The 18,916-nt window shown below is 32.6% G+C and overlaps 2 protein-coding genes across 6 annotated transcripts; one reads left to right on the top strand and one right to left on the bottom strand.

Annotated features, from left to right (window-relative positions):
* The first annotated feature begins 838 nt into the window (after positions 1 to 838).
* On the top strand, positions 839 to 6,966 carry LOC131940141 (all trans-polyprenyl-diphosphate synthase PDSS1). 5 transcript variants are annotated; one of them, XM_059298725.1, is made up of 10 exons: positions 839 to 1,049; positions 1,970 to 2,218; positions 2,525 to 2,658; positions 2,947 to 3,085; positions 3,264 to 3,375; positions 4,013 to 4,122; positions 4,499 to 4,579; positions 4,774 to 4,887; positions 5,166 to 5,246; positions 6,325 to 6,966. In XM_059298725.1, exons 1-10 carry the CDS (start codon positions 882 to 884, stop codon positions 6,463 to 6,465), a joined length of 1,329 nt encoding a protein of 442 aa, XP_059154708.1. In that variant the 5' UTR covers positions 839 to 881; the 3' UTR covers positions 6,466 to 6,966. The 5 variants fall into 5 exon arrangements, with proteins under 5 accessions (XP_059154708.1, XP_059154713.1, XP_059154709.1 ...); XM_059298730.1 differs by having other exon boundaries at positions 877 to 933; XM_059298726.1 differs by lacking the exon at positions 839 to 1,049 and adding an exon at positions 1,104 to 1,209.
* A 1,058-nt stretch (positions 6,967 to 8,024) lies between these two features.
* On the bottom strand, positions 8,025 to 16,504 carry LOC131940139 (src kinase-associated phosphoprotein 2). Its single transcript, XM_059298724.1, has 8 exons — positions 16,242 to 16,504; positions 12,822 to 13,262; positions 12,631 to 12,687; positions 12,356 to 12,427; positions 11,977 to 12,087; positions 10,638 to 10,723; positions 9,850 to 9,937; positions 8,025 to 9,317 (listed from the first exon to the last, which is right to left on the bottom strand). Exons 1-8 carry the CDS (start codon positions 16,282 to 16,284, stop codon positions 8,569 to 8,571), a joined length of 1,647 nt encoding a protein of 548 aa, XP_059154707.1. The 5' UTR covers positions 16,285 to 16,504; the 3' UTR covers positions 8,025 to 8,568.
* Between the last annotated feature and the right edge of the window lie 2,412 nt (positions 16,505 to 18,916).

Here is an 18,916-nt window from a genome sequence, read left to right as displayed (position 1 = left end):
CATGGCCCCGGAGAATGCAGAGTACATCCTTCAGGACCGCTCCTTGTAAAACCAGGCGCTATCCAAACACTGGTCCCTATACACCCCACTCAAGGAAAAACTATATGAGGCACCTGCAGATCTGGAGACCACGAAGTTGGACTTGTTGTTTAAATCCTCCAACATAAACTGAATTAAGAACGCAGAAGAAGAAGAATTACATTATATTTAGCGTATTTAATTATTCATAGTTGTATTTAAAAAATATTTTTTATATAAGCAAATTGAACATTTCTGTTTTTTTTAAGCGCCTCCCCTACTATTATTCCGCGCCGCTCTAGGGAGGCAAGCATCCCATTTGTAACTGCCGAGTTTGGAATATTCCATTACATATAATATTCGCTTATCTAATAATTTTATAAAATGGTAGATGTAGTGAGGTTTATGTAATTAAACGGGTAGTGTTAATATCCTAACAAATTAAAGACAATTACATGTACAATGGACGTTTCGAAGAACTTGGATCGAAACGTCCATTGTACCTGTAATTGTCTTTAATTTGTCATGATACTAACACTGCCCATTTAATTACTAATTAGGCCTACTGTTTTCTAATAATTTTGTTATTTTTTGGGGAATATTTTATAATTATTGGTTAGGCTATTGAGTTTGGGTTTGTCTGATGACTTTACGAAAATGATCTAAAATGAATCTTCTTGTAGCCTAGGCTACTAAATTATTAATATAAGTTATCCTGGTGATTTATGTTTATAGACCCAGATCTAGGAAAGAAATAGTAATAGGTAAGAGTAAAAAACGGGAATTAGTCTATACTGACTATGGATCTAGCAGTAGAGATCTCTCTACCTACTCTAATTTTTTAAAAACCGAAACGAAACAAAATGGCAATTCCTATTACCGCCACGAGATTTATACTTGGAACAGTTAACCGAGGCAAATACAATTCATGTTCGAAAAATTTGTATAAAGGATTTAATATATCATTAAATGAACGCAAAAGAACTAGATCTATAACTATTTGCCATTTCCAATCTACACAACTGTCAAGGGTAAATACAGTCTACCTGTCAAGTTTATAATTTTTTTTAGGTTATGTTATGTAAAGAAATGGGTCGATGACCTTGGACCTGAAGTCCTGGTTTTGAACAGAATTTTTAAATAACACAATAACCAGTTGATTTCCTAACTAGCCTAAACTTTTACATTCTGGTGTGTTTTGTAATTCACATGCAGTCATTTTACGTTATATAGATCTAATAAATTTAATATTAATCGTAGGGGTGAAGTGACTGGTGGGGAGTGGGGTGTGTGCTGACTGCTGTCTTAGTACTTAGATCTAGATCTTGATCTAGATCTAGATCTAGTACTAACTTGAACTTCCTAAGATTCTAGTATAGTTTATACTAGTTTATAGTCTAGTATTTAGTTAGAATCTAGATCTAGAATCTAGTATGTAACTTAGTGGTGTGTAGAGATCTAGATCTAGCTAGATTCTAGTAGGCCTAGTGGCCTAGTTGACTAGTAGTTGTTAGTAGTACTCATAGTGACTTAAAATTATGTCTAGGCCCCTATTTATTTTTAATTATGACATATGTAGCCTACACAACCTGAGGTTGAACTATACTTCACTTTATTAACTCATGTAAAAACAATATTGCTCAATTAACAATTAGGCCTACTGTGCATTCAGTAGATAACCATGGGTCCTTTCATTTTTCACTTGGGGAGATGACCCAAATCGTAGTTCCAACACTACCTACTACTGCTGCAGGCAGGATAAAGACCTTGAAACAGTATTTTATTGTCTTGGGAGCCTGCATAGGCTTATTTAAAAGATTTGAGTTTTCCAGTTTTCATTGGTGTGAGAAATAACAGAACACAGTCATTTAAAATCTTTTTTTTTAAATTCATGAATATCACTCAAAACTTCTCTTAAAATATTTTAAAATATTTCAATTTTTTTCCCTAGCCTGTCCATTGTAATAAAAGTAGTCATCACCATTTTCAACTATGCTCAAGATGGTTCTCCCTACACCAAACAAAATCTGGATCTTGGAAATACACTATCCCATGCACCAGTCCTCACTTACCCATGACAGTAAGGTGTAGACAGTTTTCTACACCACAAAAAGATGAACCTAGTCTCAGTATTCCAGATATAGATCCATATAAATTAGTAGGCCCTGAAATTTCATGTGTAGCTCAAGATATAAGAAAGGTATATTTGAACATGAATTAATAATTAAATTAAATAGGCCTAGAAATTTTTAATTATCAATGTCAATAATGTGAACAAAATATTTGTTAAAAATTAAACTACCAATGTCAATAAAGTAATATAGACACAGCTATGCATTAAAAACTTTTAAATGTTTATTTGTATTACAATTTTATAGCTATTACAAAAAAAATATATTGTTATGCAAATACAGAATAAATTGTTGACCTATCTTGAGATGTAATAATGGGAGTAAAAAAAATATATATATCAAAATAGTAGAAATTTAATACAATTTTTTTACAGCAACTTTCCCCAAATGAACCTCAACTTAAAGCCATGTCCCATTATTACTTTGACGGAAAGGGGAAATTTTTTCGTCCTTTGGTAGCCCTTCTTATGTCTAAAGCATGCAACAATACAAGTTGTGTATCAGACAGGTAAGTTTAAAAAATCTGCTATTCAGGTTCTTTTTTTTAAAATGTGGAATTTTTACATTTACTGAAGGTTCATTATTCTGGTACTTGTTTTTTTTATATATTGATAAGAAAATCTGTTAGGATAATTTTGCTACTTTTCATTAAACTTATTGTCTGTATTAAAAATGCTTGGGATATTCAGAATTTAATCTTGGAGAATTCTGTATAATTTAGATAAAAATTTACTTCCATAAAGCTATAAATCCATTGAAGTTAAAGAAAATGTAAGACTCCACAAATATTTTACAGTATATCGTCTAAACAAAAAATAGTTGCCATAGTTTCGGAAATGATTCATACAGCCAGTCTTGTACATGATGATGTCATTGATGCCTCAGACACACGGAGGGGGCTCTCAAGTTTAAACAAAATGTATGGTCAAAGAAAAGTAAGTGATACCATGATACCATGTCATGTTCCTAGCATATCAATATGTAGCTATATTATGTTTTATAATTTTAACTATTGTTATTGGCAAATCATTCACTGTCATTTTAGCAAATTTGTGGCTTTTCATACGGGATCGTATTAGAAAACCAAATAACTGAAACAATTTTTTTCTTCAGTCAATTCTTGTTGGTGATTACATCCTTTCTCAAGCTTCTATAGCTCTAGCAAGAACAGATAATCCACGAGTTATAACTATTCTTTCCTCAGTATTGGAGGACTTAGTTAGTGGTAAGTTTCTTGTATACATGATTTTTTTGTAATTATCCTTTTTTACTTACTCGGGAACTAATTAAGTGAAACATACACAGTGGCTGGATCTAAGCTTGAATAAGAAAGGTGTTGGATGAAGTGTCAGAAACTCCACATTAAAAACATCCTTATCATGGAAAACATACCACGCAGTCCTGAGAAAGGTTGATCTCCAATAGGATAATTTGTGATTAGAACCGAAGTTCTTTGGAGAGCACTAGTAAATCATCAGGTCAAAAAAGACGTCTAGCAATGTAGAAAGATTGAGGAATTGCTAAGAACAAGTTGCTTGCAAAGCTTTTCTTATGTCCTAATGGAACAGTAAGCTTCCATTTATCTGTTTAATCAAAGTGTGCTTTTATTTTTAAAAATAAATGTTATTGTAAATATAATTTCACTCTGGTTAAATTGTAGTTAGCAAAAGTACATTAATTTGAAAGTCATGTGAACATTCATAATATAATATTAATGTAAATGTGTCTTCTTAAAATTAAAAAAAAAAAGAATTATGATTACCTGCAATTTTTTAAATTTTACTTCTTATTACAAACTTTTTTTCGTAAAGGCTGTTTCTCATTTTCATAAACATAATTTAACATGTAAATTTGTCTCCTAGGTGAATTTATGCAGCTTGGTTCAAAAGAGGATGAAAATGAAAGATTTTCTCATTATTTAAAGAAGACTTACAAGAAAACTGCCAGTCTTATCGCTAACACATGCAAAGCTGTAAGTCTTACATTTATTAGGGTTGATACAGTTAAAATTAGCTTAAGCCAGAGCTTGTTAAATCTGGTTTGATTTGGTTTCTATCCAGCAACCATAAGACTCTGCACCCTATGGTACTGCCAGTGCTGGGATACCTGTGGCTGTTCTTCTACCTGACTGTTATTATAAAGTTCAATGACCACACAGGGTTGGCAACATCCTTGAGTCATTACAAATTTATTTCTGTTATAAAATTTCTTTTTAAAATGTTAACCTGTTTTTTTTTTTAAATTTACATGTGAATAACTTGTTGTGGGTAAAACTTAAAATCAAATGAATGTATTTATTCTCTAAGTTGACTATTACATTCACTTAGCAATTGTTGTAAATTGCTTAGGTTGCTGTTTTGGGAGAGTGTGATGAACTGATGTCTGAGTTGGCTTATCAGTATGGTAGAAATCTGGGCATTGCTTTTCAGGTGAGTTTTATTTTAAATTTGATAGGTTTTATATCACCATAGTAAGTTAAACAGTTTTATCAGTGCTCCTAGCCATGTAATTACATTAAAGCAATATGGTTTAAAGAAAAGTACCATACTGCGACACTTATCATTAGATGTGAAACCAGTAAAGAGCCAATTTTTAACTACGTCTGTTTTCATTTCATTCCCAGCTTGTAGATGATCTATTAGATTTTATCTCAAGTGAATCCATTATGGGAAAACCAACGGCTGCTGATTTAAAGCTCGGCTTAGCAACGGCACCTGTTTTATTTGCTGCACAAGAGGTAAATATAAACAGTTCATTTTTTTGTAGTTAGAGACAGTTACTTCATATATTTTCACTTTATTATATAAAAATCACATTTTTTATATAAACAAGCATTACTTGTATGCTGTTGAAAAACTTTTGATGATTTTTTTTGTTGTGCATTTTTAGTCAATAAATAATTTCTCCTAACTAAAATTAAGTATTCTGGTGTGTATGCAAAACTAAACATGTAAGGATGTATAAATCTCAAAAAGCTATACCTGTACTTAATTGCATATTGATTTTGTTTCTCAGTTTCCTGAGTTACATCCCATGATCATGAGGAGGTTCTCTCAAGTTGGGGATGTTGAGCAGGCTAGAGACTTTGTTGCTAAGGTAGTAGAATTTGTTGCTAAGGTAGTAGAATTTGTTGCTAAGGTAGTAGAATTTGTTGCTAAGGTAGTAGAATTTGTTTCTAAGGTAGTAGAATTTGTTGCTAAGGCAGTAAAATTTTTTGCTAAGGTAGTAGTTAACCCCATTTCTGGAATTATTTTTTCTTGAAATGTTTCTAGCTTTCAGAAAGTTCATGTGTGGTGCTCAATTGGCTATTAAAAAAACACATTTTATTTGACCTGTTTTCTACAAGAACAAATAGTTAATTTTATAAATTAAGACAAGTCGTCATTCAGTATAATTTGTATGTTGGTTGGATGTAGAAAATCTTCCATTAAGGTTATTCTATGTGTTAGAAAGAAAAAATGGTCCACCTGTTCCAACTCCATTGAGATAGTATATAGCCACAGAAATTTTTTCCCTATAATCCTTAATGAAATTAAACCATTGGACCAGACATATTACTACCCACACAGTCTCTTCATATGCCTTGGCCACAGAAATTGAAGCTTTACAGTCCTGACTCTGAATTGTTTTCCTTGCCAAAGGCCAATGCTAAGGAAAAATAAAAAAAATAAAATTGTTTCTTAGAATAATGAATTAATAAAATAATCCTTGTTTATTTAAAAATTAAAATAAAATTGTAATTCACAGAAAAAAAAATGCATGTGTTACTCTTAATTACCATGCAATAAACATTGTAATTAAAAAAGCTGCATCAAACTTAATAGTGAAAAAAATTGCATAGACTGAACAGGCGCCTTTGGGTGCATAGGTCTGTACCACAAAAGAAAATTTTCTGGCACATTTGGCTGCATTGGACTGTAAAGGGTTAATGTATCAAATACACTGTCATATCTTTAAAATCTTCCACTTTATTTTTATTGATGAAATTGGAGCCAGTTTAAGCTTGGTTTAACTTTCATTTATAAATGATTCTTCAATAATGGTAATTATCTTCCTTGCTAGCCTATTGTGTTAGCATATATTCAAGTAGCTTTTATAAAAAAAAACCCTCTTGACTTAAAGTTTAAGTGTTAACCTGCTCATTTATTTAAGAGAAAAATACATTTTTTGACAGAGTGATGGTGTGGAACAGACCAAGTTGCTTGCTCTTCACCATAGCCGTGAAGCTGTAAATATGTTAAAAGACTTTGCTCCATCAGACGCCCAGAGAGCCCTTATTAAGCTTGCCCAAATTCTGCTGGACAGAAAAAGTTAATGATAAAAATCTCTAGGATATATTTTAGTAGCTATTAGCTTAATCTTTTTAAATTTATTCTATTTCATTTGAAAGTTTGTGTAAATTTTGATTTAAAAACAGAGGTAACTAAGGTGTACATGTGACATTCATTTCAACATCAAAATATTGCACTATTTATATTGACATAATTAAATAGTTTCTTTTATATATATACAATGCAACTTAGTTGTTCTGGTTTTATTTATTTTATCAATTTTTAAAAACCTTAGAATACTCTTCCTATATTATGAGATTAGTCATCGATTTTGTAGATTGATCTTCTACAAGCATTTGGACTTCATTTATAGGGTGAAAGGTCATGTTAAATGATGTGACACAATATGTAAAGTATGGCTGTGATGTTCAACTATTGTTAGATTTGTCTAATACACGGGTGACTTGATTGGATTAACTGTTAGCTGTAAGAGAAATGGACACTAACCATGCGATTTTATAGATGTTAATAAAAAACAAAAGAACTAGTTATATTTATCATAAATGTTGAACTTTTTATACAAATTCATGTTAAAAATTTATTATAAAGTTGTAATTGAAACAAATATTCTCTGAACGTATATTTCTCTGGCAACCGTGATATTACACAAGGCCCATGATTAACAATACTTTGGTGTAGACTTTGGGTCTATGTTACAATTTTTGTTGTGTAAGGTTGGAGTCTCTGTAAGGTAGAATATTTGAACATGAGGGTATGGCTAATTGATTAGAACAAAACATACAACAAAATGTTACAAGGAATACTGTGTGATGTAGGTATTTAGAATATACTTTAAAAAAACTTAATAATTAAAAAAAAAAACATAATAATAACATGTATAACTTCTTCATTAAATATTAGTGTATATTTTCACACTGAAAGACCAAAAACACTTAACATTTTAGACCATTACTCATTAGGATAATCTTTTAGAACTTAAAAATAAGAGTGGAGAGAAAATAATAGGTTATTTTTTTAAACATTTATTGAAATCACAATAAAATAATTGTTATATTTTAAAAATCACAAAAAAAGTAATATCAGACTATTAGGTAATACATATATCAAATGTAACAAATTATGAGACAATCTAGGGTTATAATGTATTCTGGCCTTGAGAATCTTTTAAATCTTGAATACACTTTTCATAATTCAAACTTAATGTACAGTACCATTTCAAATCATAGTCCTTGGGGAAGGGGATTTAGAGTTCACCTGTTTTGGTGACCTGCACATGCCCAACCATCTTTATTTTCCCTAACGTGCGTCAGGTACCCATCAAAGCTGGGATCCGAACTCTAGGCTTTATTGGCAGTCGCATGCTCTACTATTCAACCACACTGTTCCGTTATTCAAACTGAACTTTACAATAAAACATGTTCTAAGCTCCCCTGAAACTGGGGTGAATACCGTTACTGTATAGAAAAATATATTGCCCATAGACTCACTTAGCCATCTGATAGACTACATATAAACCTCTGTGTGTGTGGATAACTAAGGTCTGTTGTCTCCCTTTCCCACATTTTCATTTATAAATTTAAAAAAAAAACTAGTGAATTATTTATAAGTTAATGCTAACTTGACTAAAAATATATAAAATATTGAATAAAAATGTACAGTAAAAATACTGATTAGAAATGTAACAAATATACAAAATACTAAATGATAGTAAATGTACAGAAATAATTTCGAACCATAGAATTTCTACTGAAAGTTGTTATCAATAACTTAATAAATATCATAAATTTCAGCGGATAAATACAGTGACAATCATATATTAGTATTATTAGACTAATTAAATTTAGAGCTTCCTCCAAAAATAATTGAGTACAGATAACATTTCTTGTTAAATACACAAAGATAATTAATTATATTTGATATATAGGAAAGTTAATTAACCAGAGCTCATTGAGGACTTGAAGAGATCTTAATTAATGAGGACCTTATTAAGACAGCAGTTACAAAGCTGAATGAAGCAAGTAGTTGTCTATTTTTTAATTACAAGCTCATAAGCTTGAGATTAACAAGAGTATGTTTCTAGGGAAATTTTCCTACCTAACTCACCAACCCACCAATTCTGCAGACAGCTAGTGGACAAGTTCATAAGCTGGAGTTAAATAAGACACTGGTACTAGACCAATTTTCCCACCTAGCTCACCAACCCACCAGTTCTCCTTCTCTAAGTCCCGACTAATAATGTGAATGATGTCGCCACTCTTAAAGCTAAGCTCCGTGGGGCCTGAGCTCTCACACTTCCATTTCCCGTAAAACAAATTCTCATGATCCTCGGAGCGCTGCTTAAAGTTCTCCCTCAGGGTGGGAGTTAGTGTAGGTTTACGAACATCCCCTGGGGGTAAGGGTAACGGGATATTCCTACTTGGGAGAGGAGGGGGAGAGACAGTTGGATTAGCATTGGGATCAACATAAATATCTTCACTTTCTTCATCTGCAGGTAGTTGAGGTTGATGTGTTTCTAATGGTGTCGGAGGTAATGGGACAGACCTATTTGGAAGAGGGGGGGCAGGGTTAACATCTGGGATAAATACATACTCTTCATCATTATCGTCACATTTTTTAGCATCTTCTGTTAAATCTGGCAAAGGTGGCGGTATCCTTCGTGTAGGTGGCAGTGGCGCAGGAGTGACTTCTGTCCTTCCGTCCTCATAAAGAGATTTGTTATCTGAATAGTTTGCGCTGTTATTTGGAACATCGAATTTGGTTAGCTTAGGGGCACTACTGTCTACTGAAGTAGCATCGTTGTACTCGGCATTGTTATCAAACAAGTAAGGTTGAGCTTTGGGGACATCTGGTATTTCATTAGTTACATCATATATATCTGAAATTTTAAAAATAATTTTGATCTACTAGTTAAGCTAATTTAATGAGCAAGATTGTGAGGTCAAGGATGCAAATATCTAGACTTTTATGTCTTGAATTTAGTTTACAGGCTTTAGTGTATTTAATGTAAATACACTTTCTTAGAATGAGATGGAGAAGATTCAGCATTATGCTAACCACACAATGCATTTACTAGTGGAGGTCAGAAAAAAATGAGCTTTACATCACATTTAGACTAGATAGGGTGTTTTATTTTCAGGTGGAATGAACCAGAACTTTCCGAATGTTATTTTACTTTGTGTGTGTAAAGAGAGCAAGGGGGGTCTGGACTTTTTGGGCTTGTGTGACCGAGGGTAAAAAACTGCTAAGACAGTATGATGTCATATTTATGTATCATACAGCAAAAGAATAAAAAAATGAAAAACTATAACTGTAACACAGAGAAAAAGAAGGGGACAAAAAAAAAGCCACAGATTAAAACAGGATCCTTCTAGACAGTACTGTAAAGATAATTTTAAATAATGGCTTACCTCGATCATCTTCATACTCATTTGACATTGGAGTTGCCTGAAGTGCTTTCCTCCATCCTTCTAATTCTTCCTTAGATAATGCTGCAAACTGAAAGGAATCATCCATAATGAGAGTCACAATGTTGCAAGGACAGAGGATTAGGACTGAGGTGATGATGAGTGACAAAGGGGGGGGGGGGGGGTTGGATAAATCTTTTTTTTAAAACTTTTTTTTATCAGAATTCTTGAAAATACTGATAGTTTATCAAATGCATAATTTTGACACGACTCTATTTAAAAAACGAACAAAACAAATTGCTCTTTTGAGGGTGAAGTAGGGTTGAAGTGTAATGTCATTTTATAGAGGGGGGGGGGGGGGGGACACCCTGACATTTTGTGATGATGTGCGACAATGCGGAAGGAGTAAAAATTATCCAAAATAGCTCAACATTATTTTATAGATGACCTCAAAGATAAATTGTAATGATTTAAAATATCTAAATAAAGTTTAAAAAAAAAATAAAAAGTTAAATTTGCTTTTCAGTCCAGTTTGTTCATTGGGCTGATGAAGTAGAGTTTATATATCTCTTTGACCAAAGTATATATTGTTATGTAATGTCTATCGGAAATTGTTTGAAATTGTTTTATTTATCACCGAGGAAAAGGCACAAGTTAGCCTTAAGGTTAAAAGGAGATAACAAAAAAAAAAGGAAAAACAAATATAACACGAACAATCTAACTTAGTTGAATGCATTACTATAGAAACACTTTGTTCAAGTCTAACAAATCCCTTGACAGTGTGAACATACCTGGTAACTTTTCTTTGTAGGACAAACAAGTTCAAAACAGAAGTCTTTTTTTCCTGCATCTTTGGATATGTCTCTGAACTCATACCCTAAATATTGATTAGTAAAATCTTAGAGATTTTAAATTGAATGAATTAGCTTATGTTGGAGTAATGATGTAAATTTAAGCTCTTTCTTAATAAATATAAATATACACACACACGCACGCACACACGCGCGCACACACACACACACATATATAATCAGAATATGTAGTTCCAAAAGTAAAAATAAAAGTTCCAAAAGTAAAAATAAAAATGAGTGCTTTAAGTTGTAAAAGTTAATATGGTTATTTTTTAGAGAGTTATTAAGAAAATAATTTATTTTTATAATTTAAAATTAAATCATTAGATACAAAACAGTATAACATTGTATATTTACACAGATAGTATAAAACATGTTTTAGCAAAGCTTATAGATTAGCATTTAAAAGGTAATGTTTTAGGTTTAGGTTGCCAAGCTAGTGTAAACCATACAAAGCTCGCTGCAGTTTTAGCAGTAAAACACCATGCCCTGCTATGTTATGTTATTAATATTTTCATACAAAATTAGACCATTAGGGTGTTTTTTAAATTACATAAAATGATTCAACTTATATAAAGTGAAGGGTAAAGTTGTCTTTCTTGTTTGCATTTAATACAATATCAATAATCTTATCCAAATCTTTCATTAATAATATTTACCTTGTTCCTACCTTTCTAATAATAAAAATATTGGAAGCATTAGAAGATGGAACGTCTGTGATATTCTTATTTCAAGCATCAGGCACCTTTAAAATTTGACCATTCTTGTGATTTTTTTACAGCTTATTTATTATTGCACAGACAATAACATTATACTTGATTATTACAAAAGCTAAATAGATATATATATATATGGAAAAGTAGTAGAAAAATAGCCTATAATAGTTATTACTATTAGGTTTTATAGAGGAAGATAAATTGAAATAAAAATGAGATTTGAATAAGTTTAATTAAAGCTTATTACATTAAGGTAAATAATGTACACTATAAAACTAATTATATTTTATACTCATACTAATTACATATTATAAATTACATATTAGCATTAATTTAATCACTTAGTACTTTATGGTGATAGCTGACATATAATTAATAGATATAAAATATAAATCTTAGTGCCTCCTCATTCTTATATCAAGTTATATATAATCTAAGTCAATTGGTCAGAATATTTTTAAAGAGTTTTGAATGTTTAAAAATTAGAATATCTATGAAAAACTAGCCTTCTACATCAAAGAAACATAAATATCATCTTCACTGTCTACAATAGACAATTTTACCAGTGACATAAAAGGCAAATTGTTGCTTTTTGTCTTCATGTTTTTTGAAGCAGTATAAAACATTATTGTGCAACACAAAGAACCGTTTCTGCCATGATGATGTCAAAAGTACTGTTGATAAAAAAAACAATTTTGCACTGGTTAAAATTGATACAGTCTGAGCAAATGACAAGTCTTAAATGTAGAAATGACAAGTTTGACTTTTATTTTAAATATACACTGCTGATAATAATACTTGATAAAAAAAATAAACCTAATATTTATCAAAGATCATTTGTATTATTTACATGTGTACAACCTGCTCTAAGTTATTTAGATACATAATTGACTTATGGCAACAGAAAATTCAAGCAACATTCTATTCTAAAATATTTCAAACCTTTATGCTTCTTTTCTAGATATCCTGTTTTCAGAGGGTTTGTCAGTGATTTCACATCCGTTTCTGGGATATCTTAACAAAAATTTTTTTTATTGTACAAGTTATACAGTTACATTAAAAAGATTTTTTAAAATACTCTATTAAAAAACCCCACACAAGTTATAGTATTTTAATACAGTAAAGGAAAAATATAGAAACTCATTTAGATTGATTGCCATATATTTTGATTTTTAATTAAAATGCTATTTGATGAAGACGAGTTCTAAAACACTCACTGTCTTCACTATTGTCATCATTGCCTAAATCACCCCCGCCATTATGAGAATCATCAGCTGCAGTATAAAAATGATCAAAACATTGACAAATTTATAAAATAAAAGTTGAACCATTTCAATTCTTTGTTTACTTTAAATATAAACTGTTGCAAAATGGTTAGAAAATAGGCCTGAAAATAATTTGAACCAACCTGCATCTTTAGCATTGGGCAGACTTCCAGAATTGTGAATACCAATATCCTTGGCACTGGATGTGCTACCTGCACTGTGAGCACCAGAATCCTTAAGGCTGGAAACACTACCTGCACTGTGCCCACCTGAATCCTTAATGCTTGAAACACTACCTGCACTGTGACCACCTGAATCCTTAATGCTTGAAACACTACCTGCACTGTGAGCACCAGAATCCTTAATGCTTGACACACTACCTGCACTGTGCCCACCACTCTCTTTGGCACTGGAAGTGCTACCTGCACTGTGGCCATCAGTGTTTCTGTCATCCCCACTTGTAATGACACTTTCATTTTCGTTGTAGAGTTTCAGAATAAGTTTAAAAATTTTCTCCTTCTCTTGCTGGGCTGTTGGACTGAGAGTCTCATCCTCCAGTGTGACATTGACGAAATGAATAATCTCTACACAAATATAATGAAACAATTATGTGGAGTTAAAAAAAATTCTCTGACAAATTATATAGCATTTCTAGGACACACCCCTGATACTTACTTCACAACACTATTGGGTACTTATGAATTGTGATTTTAATAATAAATTATAGGGAAAAAATTATCAAGCTTATGTATTTTGTGGTTAAAAGAAAATATGAATACTGGTTATGTCGCCATAATATCAAATGATTCACCATAGTATAATGGAACTTTTGCAAGAAAATCAAAGTCAGTGTCATATTACATGGCTCTACACCATCCCTTAGACACATAAATTTTAAAGAATACGAGCCGGCCCGCGGCATAACATACGCCGCTATTTAGTTGTTGTTTTTTCTACTTTTCAGTAATTCATAATTTGTGAATTCGACAGTACCAACGCTGACACTGAAAATATTTCTTTAAAACACTATAAGTAGCTCGTTAAGGACCATAACCCCCCCGTCCTCCACCCCCCCCCCCCCCCCCCCCCAACGTTTAAAATCGTTTCAAACTAAATTATCTGCCCCTAATAGCCGTCACTAAACCCGACTCCACGAAGGTAAACATAGCGTGAACCACAGCTCACTAAGACTTTGTAGGGGTGGGGATGGTAGGGAGCGCGTTTACAGCTTGTATTCTAGCGTCTCCCAGAAGAGAATTATATATATAGACTATATATATATATAGGTATATATATATATATATATATATATATATATATATATATATATATATATATATATATATATATATATATCAGAGGCGTATCCAGGTTTTCGTTGTAGGGGGAGCGAAAAGAGCAAAAAAAGGCGCCGAATTTTTAACACGTTCTATATACGTGTATTATATATATATATATATATACATATATATATATATATATATATATATATATATATATATATATATATATATATATATATATATATATATATATATATATATATATATATATATATATATATATATTAATAGCTGTATGTCATTACTTCGCTATGATGTAAAATAAATTGAAAGTAGCACTCTGAAGAAATAAGAAAAAAACACACAATGTAGGCCGACAAAACAAAAATTGTATCAATCTAAAAAAAAAATATAAACACACTACAACCAAAAACAATGAACGTAACACAATCTGTTTTGTAATTCTTGTAAAAAAAATTTCTTACATAATAATTCCTGGGAAATTATTTAAGACAGGTGAAATCGGGGAAATAATCACTCTCTTAATATAAATATGTAATATCTACACATTTAATTAACACTATTCGCGTTTATAAAATGTTTTTGTCTATAATCATAATTTAATATTTCGTCATCATAAATGCTTAAGTATTACAGCATAACGAAAGTTTTTACAATTAGAGTTGGTATAAAATCACGCTTTTCGATATACTTGAAAAACATTCGGAATAATAGCCTAAATTTAACTAAATATCGATCTTTCAGTTCAGATCATATATATTTTTAATTAACTACTGCTTCTTTGTGTTCTTTAAAGATCATTTTTTATCATAGTGATAGGTATGGGTTAGATCACTGTATTGATCACAAACCTTTTACTGGTAATTGCAAAAACAATATTCACAGAGTTTTACGTTTAAAAAGCTAATTTTCTGGCGGCATGGTACTTTGGTACATCATTACGCGTTTTTCTACATGTACTTAACAGATCAGTTCGGGGTGGGTTGGAGGGGGGGGGGTGGATTCAACTTCATTCACCACTGTCCGGTCACTTTAGGTCAATTATCCAACCCAGTGTATACCTAGGTGTGAGATTAATGTCGCTCTACACTATTGTGGTGGTGAGGTGTGTGTGGGGGGAGGGGGGAGATAACCCACTCAGAGTGAACATAGCGTCAGCAAATACATTATACAGTTGCCTTAAACTTAACACCCCTCTTGCCAAGTGGTACTACCCGTAGAGGTTTTTTAAACATTGCAATGCATCATACTGGTTATTTTTAGAATGGCAAACTGATGCAGCTGTTAATACGTGTTGTAAACGTAGACCCTACTAGACTAGTACAATAATGCTTAATTGCTGCATGAAAAGAAATCTTGTGATTTACATAGATGTGCCGACCAAAAATATATTTTTTTTAACAAATATTGTTTAAAACTGAGTTTAAAAAGTTTCCAAAAAGGCGCCACTTTGCTGAAAATGGCCAGAGGGGGAGCGGCCGCTCCCCCTGCTCCCCCCCTGCGTACGCTACTGATATATATATATATATATATATATATATATATATATATAATATATATTGCAGTACATTTTCCCCCAAGCTGATTGTTCTTGAGTAAGCTCCCATCATTGTTGTATATACTTGGTTTACTTATGTCACTAAAATTAACCCTATTATCTACCTTTCATTAACTAATCATGTCTGGTCTAAAAAAATTATAACCACTCATGACCCCAGGCTCCCCTTATTGTTGATTATAGTATTTAGTTATAATCTAAATTTCAATGGCATCAGAAATGCATATATTTTGCATAGATCTATATCTTCTAACTAAACCTAAATTTAAAGCTAAAATATTAAATACAATAATTTAATATTACTTAGATTCTAGATCTAGATCTAAAAAAACAAAATTAGCAAACTATAAAATTCTTTTTAATAGGCTTTAAAGTATAGTAATTTCACATTTAATAGGCCCTAAATATTAAACCCATAAACTATTAAGTTTAGGCTAAGTTCTTTATTTATTTACTTTAAAACACTTAAAACTATTATTTGGCCTAATAGGCCATTTAATATTTAGTATTTAGGGCCTATTTAGTATTTATTATTGATTTTTAAAATCAGACTGATTGTGAACGATCTAATGACTAATAATACTAATGAATGACCGTGTCTTATATCAAGAGTATTTTAAAAATGAAATTTTAAATTCAATCCTAGATCTAGATATGCCATAAACGAAATTAATGTTCGCTTCGATTTATCATTATCTTACCTGAAAGAGTGCGTTTCACCGATTGGTAGAATGATGTTGACATGTTGATTAAACTACTGGCACTTCTCAATGAAAACGTTAAGAATAGTCTATAACATTTAGCATGAATTCTCAAAATAATATTAAAATCTAGATCTAGATAAAAATTTCTAGGCCTCGCGTCTCACAAGTCGTCAACACGATTAAAAAACAAAGGAAATAAGGAAATAAATTGAATCAAGCAGGCCTATGCCAGGCTATATTAAGATCTAGATCTAGGCCTAGTAGGCTATAAAAGTTATTCTAGATTGCCGATTAAAAACCAGGAAGCAGATTAGGCCTACGTTTGGCTTCCTTGGTCAACCGCCAGGTGAAGAAAAAAAAATACCGAGATCACAAGTCAAGTGGTTCTGTTTGTGTAAGGTTGTTTCTGGGTGTTGGGGGGTAGGGGGAAACGACAAGAGAAAAAAAGAGGTGGGGTGGGGGGGGGTGTGAGACAATGGGGATTTAACAAAACAATAGAACTTAAATGAGATGAGAAATATTGGCCTACATGCTATAGGGTACATAAGGCCCACATCACTATAATTATAAGGTACTATATTGTAGTAGATTATATTTCGTTCAGGGTGGGGGGGGGGGGGGGGACGGGGACGGGACGGTAGATGTTCTTCGGAGTCAACGAGCCATATGGCGCATAAAAAGCATGTAGACACGTTATAGATATTGTATTGGACGAAATGTTACAATAAAAGAACGAAGGAAAATAAAAATTATATAAGGTTTACATCCAGTAACCCGTAGGCTATTGTATAGGTAATACAACAATACCATCGCCAAAAACAAACACATTTCTAATCACTAGTTACAACGAATTGGTTAAAAATAGTTAAAATACAGCGCTTATTCAGCCTACCACTTTACAGCGTAATACCTCGTTTACACTTGCGACTTCTACTGTTAATGTCTAGAAAAAAATAATCTCGCAGCAAGTTAGTAGATATTTTTCGCTGGAAAAAGGTTTTCATATTACACTTAATTGCTGCGAGTTTTCCCCCCTCTAGACAGGTACATGTCGCAAGTGTAAAGGGATGTGTAAGGGAGGTAATAAAAAAAAACCAACAACACATTCTTTATGTACCACAGGTAATATTCAACATTTACCGTCCGAGTAATTCACTGTATGCTAGGTCAGACAGGCGACATTGCAGATACGCGCGCGACTCTCTCAATCACCCAGTTTGAAGCTTGCTTTGATTGCTGAAGTTCAGGGCACGGAGACGTCACTAACTCGTGGTCAGTGGCGTGCAGACCTATGTAGATGCCCGGGGCAAACTCAAGCGGAAGATGCCCCCATAAATACTTATATATATATATATATATATATATATATATATATATATATATATATATATATATATATATATATATATATATATATATATATATATATATATATATATATATATACAGGGGCGTAGCGAGGGGGGGGGGGCGGGGGTGCTGACCGCACCGGGTGACACCATTTAGGGGGGGTGACACCAAGGCAAAAAATAGCAAAATATATCGAGAAAAACTCGAGGGGGGGGGGGGTGCAAATCGAAAACTCGAGCGGGGGGTGCAAATCGAAAGTTTGAGGGGGGGGGGGGGTGCAAATCGAAAATTTGAAAGTTTGTCCCTGGGAAGGGTCTCTATGCCTCTGGGGGGGGGGGGGGGTGACACCATTAAGTGCCGCACCGGGTGACACCCGACCTCGCTACGCCACTGTATATATATATATATATATATATATATATGTATATATATATATATATATATATATATATATATATATATATATATATATATATATATATATATATATATATATATATATATATATATATATATATATATATATATATATATATAAAGCTTAGTTACAAAAAAAGCAACAAATAAGTTGTGTTGGACGTTAATATACATAGAAAAGCATTTATTTAAAAAAATTGTACCTATCTTAATTGAGTGAAAACGTTGACTACAGCCAGCTAAATCCAAATGGAATGAATGGTTGGAAATTGAAGGGGGGGGGGGGGGGTTGGAAAGGGGGGAGACAATTGCGGGACGTGTCGTGGTGGGGAGGGGGGGGGAGCTGTGATGCACTACAAAAGAGTCTCATCCGGTTTTGTATTACCACCCGGGACCGCAGGGACAAAAAACGTTGTCTGTCTCTACAATTAGGGCCCCAGATACGCCTTTATTTATAGGATGTTTCTCTCTTGGCCTGTTTAGGTATTCCTGTAGTGTAACTAATACAGGTGAGAGTGTGCATTGAACTAGAGATGTTTCAGATTTTTTTCTCTAAACCACTTGGTCAAATCGTCAACTCTTTAAAGAGATGGGTGATGCTAGATACTCTCAAACTATCTTAACCTTGAATATAACAGAAATGTACCTTGGTTGGCTAAAGCTGCCAGCCCTAAAAAAAACACTTCTACATCGGACTGTGTATAAAAATCCACTATGCTATGTCAGACTCTCCCTAGACTTGGACGCGTTTTCACAAATTTAACACCCAAGTACGCCTGTCTAGTTCAGGTGGGGGATAATCTACTAACGGCTTCCATAGCCTAAAAACCCACACCGCATCCCCACATTTCATTACATCATTATGGGCTCAATAACTCTATAGATAGCTCTACTATTAACTGAAA

This window comes from Physella acuta, unplaced genomic scaffold (genome assembly GCF_028476545.2).
Source record: "Physella acuta isolate Inbredline_101_S28 unplaced genomic scaffold, ASM2847654v3 ptg000309l, whole genome shotgun sequence".
NCBI classification, from domain to species: domain Eukaryota; kingdom Metazoa; phylum Mollusca; class Gastropoda; family Physidae; genus Physella; species Physella acuta.
Note: the sequence above shows the minus strand (reverse complement) of the source record. Positions and strands in the feature narration are given on the sequence as shown.

What these genes read in the sequence shown, in the direction of transcription:
- LOC131940141 (XM_059298725.1), top strand. Translation starts at nt 882, where the DNA reads ATGGCAATTCCTATTACCGCCACGAGATTTATACTTGGAACAGTTAAC. An exon ending in AATCTACACAACTGTCAAGG is followed by an intron (nt 1,050 to 1,969) that starts GTAAATACAGTC and finishes TTTTTTCCCTAG; the next exon opens with CCTGTCCATTGTAATAAAAG. An exon ending in ATTGGAGGACTTAGTTAGTG is followed by an intron (nt 3,376 to 4,012) that starts GTAAGTTTCTTG and finishes TTTGTCTCCTAG; the next exon opens with GTGAATTTATGCAGCTTGGT.
- LOC131940139 (XM_059298724.1), bottom strand. Translation starts at nt 16,284, where the DNA reads ATGTCAACATCATTCTACCAATCGGTGAAACGCACTCTTTCAG. An exon ending in CTACAAAGAAAAGTTACCAG is followed by an intron (nt 9,938 to 10,637) that starts GTATGTTCACAC and finishes GATTCCTTTCAG; the next exon opens with TTTGCAGCATTATCTAAGGA. An exon ending in TGAGTATGAAGATGATCGAG is followed by an intron (nt 9,318 to 9,849) that starts GTAAGCCATTAT and finishes TTAAAATTTCAG; the next exon opens with ATATATATGATGTAACTAAT.